The 10,898-nt window shown below is 44.4% G+C and overlaps 1 protein-coding gene across 1 annotated transcript; it reads left to right on the top strand.

Annotated features, from left to right (window-relative positions):
* The first annotated feature begins 2,238 nt into the window (after positions 1–2,238).
* On the top strand, positions 2,239–10,389 carry LOC117513516 (E3 SUMO-protein ligase NSE2-like). The gene is made up of 6 exons (XM_034173686.1): positions 2,239–2,434; positions 4,388–4,500; positions 5,035–5,188; positions 6,350–6,443; positions 9,387–9,396; positions 10,279–10,389. The coding sequence occupies exons 1-6, from the start codon at positions 2,320–2,322 to the stop codon at positions 10,387–10,389; spliced, it is 597 nt and encodes a 198-aa protein (XP_034029577.1). The 5' UTR covers positions 2,239–2,319.
* Positions 10,390–10,898: the final 509 nt, after the last annotated feature.

Here is a 10,898-nt window from a genome sequence, read left to right as displayed (position 1 = left end):
TGAACATCTGTCATGGCAATCCCTTGGTGGTGAGGAAGATTGTCTCTTAAATCAATTCCGGATGGGATATTTACATCCAGGATTGATCCAGAGACACCTGTGCATCTGTTTAATGTGGGAATGTTGTATAGCGGCTTGCTCTGCATGGTTTTGTTTGGACTCCTCCCATTCACCTTCCCCTCGGGCGTGAGCTCATGATCTCCGGCTTGGAAGGCCGATGCTCTGACTAGTCAGCCAAAATCCCTGGCTCTGGCCTGAGTTGGCCACAGAGGCCTGTTGACTACTATATACACAGTGACTCCTGGGCTCCGTCACAGTTGCACACTGACACAAAGTTTCTGTGAAGGCTCTCAGTTGTCCAGGTGGTTTCCATAGTAGAGAAGCTTGAATCTTCGACTGGACTGAGTTGCTTGTCGTGTCAAGCAACCCAGTCCAGTTGAAGATTCAAGCTTCCCCTACTACACTGACACAAAGTCCTTGATAGATCCTTAGCCTGGTGCAATGGCTGGGAAATCCCAGACAACTGGCGTCTGAGGATCTACTTCACCTTCACTGCCGTTGGCTTACAAGCAATCACCTCTGCCTGTTCTGCCATTGAAGACTCCTTGTTTCACCAGAGCCCGTTACCCTTCTCATGTCAGGGTTCCTGTTAGGCCTTCATGGTTACAGTAGCAGCCACAGGGCACACAAGGTCCCCACCATATTTCACCCCAACAAACGATCCCCTACTTGATTCGTAACCCATGTACATGTTATGACGTGGACAAGGGGTCGGATTCAGGAACATCCATCAAACAACAAAGCCAAATGTTTGTCACAGTGACAAGCAGTTGGCTTTGTTGTTTGATGGGTGTACATGCTAACGGCTCTGTAAAATATCACTCAGAGGTCTTATCTGGTTCTAAAAACCTTTTGGCTTGAGAAGCATTTATTTCTCTCTAATCATTACAAAATATATGATAAACAGATTTATACAGAAATAAAGCCATCTTGGATTATTTTGTTTGCTTGAACAGTCAGCTGATTGGCAGTCAGTGTGTTCGCATCACAGCATTTGAATAAAATAGACGTCTGATCTGTTTGGCCCCGTTTAAGCTGGTGGCAGAGCAACTGTTGTCTCCTCCTGCAAACACTCATTGTGATTGAAAACGTTGCTTTGTTTATCCTGTGTTGTGCTTCCCACCTCAGGGTGTGAACTCACAATCTGAAAGATGGGAAGCAGCTACTCTAACCATGAGGTTAAACCCATGGATTTCAGTTTCAGTTGCTAGAGTGTCTTTTGGTGTTGGGGAGTGAGGTTTACTGACTTCAACTGCACCGTGCCCTCCTGCTGGCCCTGTCACAATTTCCTTTGTTGCTGTAGGCAATGTGACCGTAGGATAAGTGCAATTACTTTTAAACCTGTTTTCTTGTTTTCAGTTAAACAATGACTACTACACACCTTGTGAATGAAGGCAATAAAACAAGTCTTGTCTACAAGTGGAGATAAGTGGACTTTTGTGTTTAACCCTCAGTGGTCCAGAAACATAAAATCTCATTTATTGGGACGTGCCGGTGCATTCATGGACCCCAGGGGGTTTATGGTACATCATGTTTCTGACTTTGTAAGTGTAAACTCCCAATTGGTTGATGGATTTCATTGTCACACCATATCAACCATATGAAGATCTGGAATTAAAGTGGATGTGTCTCATGAAACTGATTACAGACAATGTGGGTCAGGAACCAAGCTGAAATGTTGAAACTGCCAGGATTGAGGTTGAGGTTGACTTATTTAACATGGGTAACCAACAAGTCTCAATGAAGGCCCACGGCATGTGTCTCTCCCTCCCCCCCAGCACTGATGTTAAGAGTGCCAGTCGGGAGCGTGGCTGTGATCGGGAAGCGAACCCTAGTTGCTGGCGTCCCAGTACAATGTGCAAGCCGTTACTCCACCACCTCCCATTAGCTGCAGATAAAACAAAAATTGAAGCAGGTGTAACCTCTGCAGAGGCTGCTGGGAGGTCATGGCAGGATGCAGACTTGTCTTAATTTGTGAAGATGACATTAGGAATCTGATATTATGGTGGATGCCATAAATTGCACAGTTCAGACCAAAAATAAGAGACAAATTTAGAATAATTAAAACTGCGACCAGATATCTTGGAATGTTGGAATAAATTGACAGGAAGTAAGTCGTTTCCTCCTCCAGTCCAGCTGGTGGCGGTAGTGCACATTATTGTAGCCTTTTAGATGGGAGACGAGGGAGCTCGCGCGGTCTTGTCGAACGTTAGTAAAGAGTAAACTCAGCGTTTGTGGTATTTTTAGTTTTAAATCATTATGTCTCTGAGTTCTGTTCGTACGACACTGTCCAGCCTGGAGTCCTGCCAGGCGGACATCAGTACAGGGATGGACATTGTGACGGATGTCGCTATGGACCTGGCAGAAGCTCAAGGTAAACATTAGCTAACTTTTTTGGCTAACTGTAAATTGCTATGGACGGCGTTAAGCTCGAGCCAGTCTGCTCGACACAGCATCGAGCTTTTTGAACCAGAAGTGTCAGTGAGCAGCGTTTCGAGCACGCCCCCATCACGTGACCACTGCGAGCGAGGCCTCGTTACGTCACACCACGTGTCGAGCTTCGCGGAAAATTCTTATAATCTGGGCGTGTCAATACGACCCGCCAAGTATTTAAATGAGATCTTAATCGCAGCTCAAACCGTGGGTTTTTTAGAGGAGATTGCTAGTGACACTGTTATTGCCAATTAGCACGTGAATCGGAGCCAAGGAAACTATTAGTTTATATTTGGGTCTAGTTTAGAGTTCATTTAGTATCGTTACCTACACACACATAGGATCTAACATAGACAGACACACACCATACACAACAGGCATCCATTCATATACAACATTTATTCACACTGTACATCAACATAGGTTATAGGTTAGACTATATATTATAGGTAGATCAGAGACTGAGCTGAGAGCTGTGATTTTGGTGAAGTGAAAGGTGTGAGAAAGGTGAGTGTGTGTTTGAGAGAGTGAGTAGTGGTGAGGGACATGGAGCAGCCAGTGCCAAAAAGAACACAATCAATTGCTTGGGAGCACTTTGATCTAATAAGCCCCAAAAAGGTCAAGTGCTTGATTTGTGCTCAAGAGTTGAGGTACAGTAACAACACGTCTTTAATGCTGTGATACCTGAGGTCCAAACATCCCGAGACACCAATGGCTGCTGCTTCTGTTGCTGCTCCTGGAGCAGGAATCAGGCCATGTAAGCTATATTTTATTCTTTATCGAAGATTAAAACATACTCATAAACAAAAATAGCTCAGCATGTCATACTGTATTTCCATTAAAGGCAGACAAGCTGGTTTGGATGAGGCACTGGTGGACTATGTTGTGGAAGATGCACGACCGTTCAAAATAGTGGCGAGGCAAAGCCTTCAGGGCTTTTACTACAAAGGTTTGACCCAACATATGCCCACCTCCAGAGGAGAAGACCGGCTCAAATACTGGGTGACATGAGTCGCAGTCTATCCCAATTTACAGAGAATGGCAAAAAAAAATTTGTCGATGCCAGCAACATCAGTGCCTTGCGAGCGGGTCTTCTCCAAAGCTGGAGAGGTGGTGAGACAGAAGAGGAGCCGATTAAAGTCCAGCACCTTTGAAATTATTATTATTTTTTTGAATAAAAATTGTTGAAAGTTGCATAATCACCGTCTCTTATCCCCTCTATTCTAATTTACAAATTACAGCAACATGAGCACCAGTTGCAGAAGCACATGCCTTTCTCACTTTTCCTCTCACATTTTATCCAAATATAGTTTGAGGAATGATAACACAAATCTACATATAGTCTACAATAAAGGCTGTCATAACCATTATGTTTGCATCTGTAGGGACTATTTATTTCATTAACAAAGACACAATAATACATATGACTTTTTTTATTATTATTTTTCAAGAACAAACCACATCAGTCATGAATTAATGCAAACATTTGTCAGGGCACTCGCTCAAGGTAATTCTCAAAGCAATCCAGCAGATGTCACCCTTCAGACTGTATCAAACGGGTCGAAGCAGTGTGTCGATTTTCAGACAGTTGTGTTACAGTGGCTCATTGGTTCATGAGGCTTCGAAATTGCCATCACTACGTCTGTCATCTGCAACTTGCTGTAACCTCAGCTGATTAGTTAAGTCTGGTGTTCCTTAGTTCTTGATTGGCTGAGCACACCTGCCTCAGTTGATGAGCAGTGATAGTCTGAAAACATGCAGGTGATCTCCAGGAGCAGGGTTGGTGGCCCTTGATTTAATCTTACATCACAAAAGCCCATAGTTGGGGGATTTTGATTTTGATCTTGTTTCTGAAAAGTTGATGCCTAAATCTGTGGTGCTGTTGTGTAATTAGGGGAGGAAATGAGTGCTGGCGTCAAGGAGCTAGAAGCCATGATGCTGGAGTGTGCCAAACTGGACAGAGAGATCAACCACTTTGTTGATGTTGTGCAACAAGTCACGGCACAGGTAAGAACACCTGTGTGTAATATATGTAGACACATGAATGTGGACAACGTCGTTTTCCATTTAATAAGTGAACGGGCCAGTCTCGGGACGCATTTCTGCACGATTGTGGTTAACATTTGTTGAGTAACTGGATTTTTTTTTTTTTTTTTTTTTTTTTGGAAAAGGTTTTTCAGATCGCTGTCATGCTCTACTCTCCTGTGTACATACATTACATTTTTTTTGGAACTAGATTTTGCAACTAATCAGTATCAGAAGAGCAGCAATAACAGTATCTTGAACAATTTTCAACATTTTACATGATCTCATCTTATTTGTGTGACCAACATCATCAGCCACATACGAGGAGCTGAAACTGGTCAACATTTACTATTTTACCGTGACAAATTATCTCAGGGGCCGCTCGTGTAATCATCAGTCAATGTGCCAATAAGTAATTTTAGCACTAATGCCAAGATGAACCTTTCAACATTACTGAAGCCTCTGATTAAGTTGACTATCTGTAAAGACTCATGTAACAAATTTCACTTTCTGTAGATTGACAGACAGCAGCCAGAAGAATTGTTCACCTTGTCAACTAAAGTGAAGAAGGAGTTCACGGACAGAATCGCCAGACTCTCAGATGCAGATCTGCAGAACCACAGGAAGGTGTTGTCCTTCAGAGAAAATGTCATGAACTCTGACAAACAAGGTAATGCCAGTGGGGAAGAATCAAAGTGAAAATAAACCGGGTTTGTTGAAGCGTACACGAGTAAAGCCCCGGTCACAACCCACTGTGCGTTTTTTTTTTTTCGCCGTACGTTTTCTGCGGATGCCAAGGCCACTACGTTTTTGTGAAAACGTACGGCGGCAGTAGCAAGAGGAGGGAGGGAGTACTTTCAATGCACGTCTCTAGGAGTGTAACGATAAAGAGAGTTGACAATAAAGCAGTGTGTGTGTGGGGGGTCGGCTTTTCTTTTTACGAGTGGGACTGGAGCGGCAGGTGTTTTTCGGCGTCAGCGATGCATGAGCATGTTCAGCCTGCAGTGGTCAGTTGTACGAGTGTTTACTTCCCTCGAAAGTTACAGCTAGTTAACAGACTGAAGCTGTGGAGTGTGTGTTGCTGACGTTTGGAAATAAAGTTCAAGTGAGAAGCTGCGTTGTGCATGCAAGTCTGTTGGCCTCCATAGTATGTGGTGAGTGCCGTAATCCGTACTGCCTACGTACAGATTTGGTTAATTCAATAGTAATTGAATGAAAATGTGCTGCTTTGAATCCATACTGAGGCAGTACTCACAACGTGCGCCATCTGTACTGCTGGTGAATCCGCAGTCTGACCGCAGCGAATGTTCTGCATGCACTAAAACCTCTACGGCGTGTCTGCGTGCTCCTAAATTCGTACTGAGGCAGTACTTACGAAGTACGGATCTCCAAATTTAGCCCACGTTTTTGCAAGTAGACTGCACGCACGTGCAAGTACGGCGGGTTGTGACCACGGCTTAAAACACTGAATCTTAAATTGTTCAGGTCAACGCAATACATGAAAGCTCGTGGAATCTGTTTCATTGGTCGCCACTTTAGATGAACATGGTGGGCCAAATGCAGAATTACAAACTAGAATGGAATTCAAAGAGTTTTCACGCATAGATGTTTGACACAGGCTCACAACCAAAGCTGAACCACTTTGTCCTCGAATAATACACAGCCCGTCATCAATGTTTAAACCACGTCGGCTCCAAACTGTTCATGTTAAACATGCTTGATATTCTTGTTGTTGTATCCAGTCTTTGCCTTTAACCTGCTGGATATTTTTGTCTTTTATGACTGTAAATTGAAAACTTAAAAATCACCACAGTAAGTGTTGTGTTTTCAGCCAACAAGGAATCAGCAGCCAACATGGAGGAGATCGATGAGGACATCGCTGTCACACAGAGTCAAGTCAACTTCACCCTGCCCACTCACCGCAGGTAAATCGAACCGCGTTTCACCATTTTCTCCTTTTTGTTGGTGAAAAAGTAGATTGAATATTAATGCTCGTACGAACGTCTGGAACAAGTAGATAAGCTTTTTTGGACAGTATAGGCACTGTTACTTTGCACTCAGCATCTTTCTATTGATTGTATTTTTCAGAGTATACCACTATTTTGTGTGCATGCTCTGAAAGTTGTTAAGTTGAAAATCTCTGACCTTATCAGTAATTATTTGTAGGTGCCCTCAGCGCTCTTCTGTCAGGGAAAAAATAGACATGGGCCCTAACTGATTAAGCCTTACCAATTGAGTTTTCCAACCAGTTGCTTCACTAAAAGCCTCATTTAACAGCAGACAGACTACTGCCATCTACTGGTCACATAATATATAACGATGCAATGTTTTTGATCATTATGAGATATATTAGATTTAGTAAGGTAGACACAGTGAGGGCAGTGTGGTGGCCAAGCAGTTGGTGTGCAAACAGAAGGTTCTGGTTCAAGGCCACCCCTGCCCATCTTCCATATATTGTGAAGTTACATCAGGAAGGGCATCCAGTGTAAAACCTGTGCCAAATCAACCTGCTAATCCATCTCTGATCTGCTGTGGTGGCCCTGAATGAAAAAATGGAGAAGCTGGAAGAACTTACTAAAATAGACACAATATGGTTTTTCTCCCCTTTTTACCTCTTCCTTTTCTTTTTACCTTAACTGAAAATTTCAGCCCTTCTACTCTTTATCATTTCTCCCTGTCAGTGTTAGGACAGTCCTTTTTGTTTTGTTTTTTTGTTGTTGTTGTTTTTTAGGACAAGTAGGTCATGCTGTGCTTCATGCTGAAGCTGCAAAACATTTGTGTCTGTCATAAAGATTGCCCTTTGTCTGCCTCCTCACCCAGGGACCAATTTTGCCAAGGGTGGCCCTACCAGGAGCTAATGCTCCAGGCAACACAGCTTCCAGGATCACTGGAGCACGCAAACTCCTCCACCATGATAAGGTGGTGACCCAGGGAGGATGGTCCATGTTCAAAGGCCCTCCATTGCTGAGGCGGCTGCTTTGAGCTGTGGCCAGAAGGCTGTTGGTGCTTGTCATGGCAGCAACTCAAGAACCCCCTGATGGACTCCAGCGGTAAGGGAAGCCATCAGGCTGAGGAAGGAGGCCTTTTGTGTTTGGTTGGCACAGAAGTCTCCGGCATCAGCGGCCAGGTATTGACAGGCCAGAAGGACTGCAGCCTCCATGGTGGCTGAGGCAGAAACTCAGGCATGGGAGGAATTTGGGGAGGCTATGGCGAATGACTTTCAATCAGCCTCAAAACAGTTCTGGCAAACTGTCAGGCACCTCAGAGGAAAGGCAGGTAGTTCTTAACCCGGCTGTGCTCATCAGGGGAGAGAGCTGCTAAACTGGACGATGATATTGTCAGGCGGTGGCAAGAACACTTCGACGATCTCCTCAACCCTACTGATATGCCCCTCATCAAGGAGCAGAGATGGAGAGACTCTGGCAGATCTGCTGTTATCACCCTAGTCCCGAGGTAGGCAAAAAACTCCTCGGTGGCAAGTCGCCAGGCTCGGATGAGATTTGTCCTGAGTTGCTGAAGTCTCTGGAATGTTGTTGGGCTGCCATGGCTGGCACACCTTATACAACATTACATGGAAGTCGGGGATAGTACCTCTGGATTGGCAGAGGTACTCCCCCATCTTTAAAAACAGGGCACAGGAGAGTGTGTTCCAGCTACAGAGGAATCACACTTCTCAGCTTTGCTGCGAAAGTACTGTATATGTCAGGGTACTAGAGAGGAGAATTAGACCATTCCTTAACCTCCGATCCAGGGGGAGCAATGCCGATTCCATCCAAGTTGTGGAACAGTGGATCAGCTCTTAACCATCGCAAGGATATTGGGAGGGGTCTTTGGAGGGATACCAAGTCTGCATGTGTTTTGTGAACTTGGAAAAGGTGTATGACTGGGTCCCTCAAGGTATCCTGTGGGGGGTGCTGTGAGAGCATGGGGCACTGGATTTGCTGAAACGTGATCCAGTCTCTATATGACCAAAGTAGGAGCTGTGTCTGCATTACATCAGACCTGATTCCGGTGGGAGTTGGACTCTGCCAAGGTTGTCCCTTATCACCAATTCTGTTGGTGATGCTCATGGACGGGATTTCAAGGTGCAGTCAGGAACTGGAGGGTGTCCAGTTTGGTGTCCACAGAGTGGCATCTCCGCTTCTTGCAGGTGATGTGGTTCTGTTGGCTTTATGTGACTTCCGATGTGCACTGAGTGGGTTTGAGGCTGAGTGTGAAGTGACTGGGATAAGAATCAGTACCTCCAAATCTGAGCCCGTGGGCCTCTGTCAGAAAACGGTGGATTGTCCCCTCTGGGTTCAGGGGAGAGTTACTGCCCCAAGTGTAGGACTTTAAGTATCTTGGGGTCTTGTTCATGAGTAAGGGTAAGTTGGAGTGGGAGATTGATAGGCTGATTGGAGCGGCATCTGAAATTTTACCAACATTGTACCGGACGGTCATGGCAAAGGAGGAGCTGAGCAGGAAGGCGAGGCTCTCAATTTACCAGTTAATTTATGCTTCTATCTTCACCTATGGTCATAAGCTTTGGGCAGTGGTTGGCACAGGTCTGATAATCCGATAACAGATAATGAAGTTATCTTTTTAGATAACTTTAAAAACCATTATCAGACTATTATCTTCTGATACATTTTTGTCCAATAACTTTTAGACCGATAACATAGTAAACAAAGATAAACAGTGACAAACATTTTTAAAATTTTAAATCAGTTGAGCACCTGTTAAAAGTTTCCTAACAGATGCATAGTTCCATCCTCTGCAAACAGAAGAGAGCTGCTTCCAGAAAAAAAACACTCTCCTCTACAGGCAAAAGAGACTGGTCTCACAAAAAAAAAATCATCATCTTTAACACCATACTGATATGCTGGCAGTATCACCCAAGTCATCCAGAGGCATACATTTTTAACTTATGGTTCAAATTTTAACCAAACTAATTTTGGACAAGTTATTTAAAATTGCTGTCATGTCTGATGTTTTATTAGGTGAAAATATCAGATGTTTTAGTTTTAAAGTAGTGTGCTAATTTTAAGGTTTTAGTGAGCACATGCTGTGCCCAGCAGTGCATTATGGGTGATAGGGTAATCTCAGTACGTTCACGACAGGACAAATGCATTTCAGACACTCTGTTCAGGCTTCAGGGACAAGAGCATTAAACTCTAGTGCCTAAAACTCTCGTGAATATATTCTCTGGATTTATAGACGTTGTTGTATTTGCGTTTGTTAAATTACACGCATCTTAAATGTAGCAGACACGGATTATCCAGGATTTTGTTTTGGCAAGTTTTTCAGGCCTCTACTGCCATCTACTGGCCAGCAGTGTTCATGGCAGTATTCGCCCTAAGTACTAAGCGTCTGTTGGACAGGATGAGAAGTTCGACTATCCGGGAGGGACTCAAGAGTAGAGCTGCTACTTCTTTACGTTGAAAGGAGCCTTTTGAGGTGTTTCAGGCACCTGGTGAGGATACTCCCTGGTCGTCTCACTGAGGAGGGCTTCCAGGCACATCCAACTGGGAGTAGGCCCTGGGGAAGCTCCAGGACACGCTGGAGAGATTATATTTCCAGCTGGCTTAGGAAAACCTTGGGTTCCCCCAGGAAGAGTTACAGGACTTGGCCGAGGATAGTGAAGTATGGGTTGAGCTGCTTGCTCTGCTGCCACCACGACCTGGACGCAGATACGCGGCTGAAAATGAATGAATTATTAGAAGTTAACTGATGGGAGTTTTTATTGTTTTGTGTCCATGTTTTGGTTTGTTTGCATCCAAGGTGGAAATGGTGAACCCGATGAAGAATAAGAAGTGTAACCACTATTACGATGAAAACGCCATTGTTGAACTAATCGAGAGAAGACGCAACCAGAAGAAGAAATGCCGGTAAAACTTTTTCTCTCTGAAATGTTAGTCACATGGGGTATTACAAGCCAAACGCCAGCGAATGTGAGCATTTGCCCATTCAAGTCGGTTACAACGACGAACTGGAGTCAGGTCGAGACCCCGATGAGGAACGCAAGCTGCAGATGAACTTCCCTGAGACGGTTTCTGACAGTTTGTGCAGAAATTCTTTGGTTATGCAAACCGATTGTTTCAGCAGCTGTCCGAGTGGCTGGTCTCAGACAATCTTGGAGGTGAACATGCTGGATGTGGATGTCCTGGGCTGGTGTGGTTACACGTGGTCTGCGGTTGTGAGGCTGGTTGGATGTACTGCCAAATTCTCTGAAATGCCTTTGGAGACGGCTTATGGTAGAGAAATGAACATTCAATACACGAGCAACAGCTCTGGTTGACATTCCTGCTGTCAGCATGCCAATTGCACGCTCCCTCAAATCTTGCGACATCTGTGGCATTGTGCTGTGTGATAAAACTGCACCTTTCAGAGTGGCCTTTTAT

This window comes from Thalassophryne amazonica, chromosome 7 (assembly GCF_902500255.1).
Source record: "Thalassophryne amazonica chromosome 7, fThaAma1.1, whole genome shotgun sequence".
In the NCBI taxonomy this organism is placed as follows: Eukaryota; Metazoa; Chordata; class Actinopteri; order Batrachoidiformes; family Batrachoididae; genus Thalassophryne; species Thalassophryne amazonica.
This window is presented reverse-complemented; position numbering and strand designations above follow the sequence as displayed.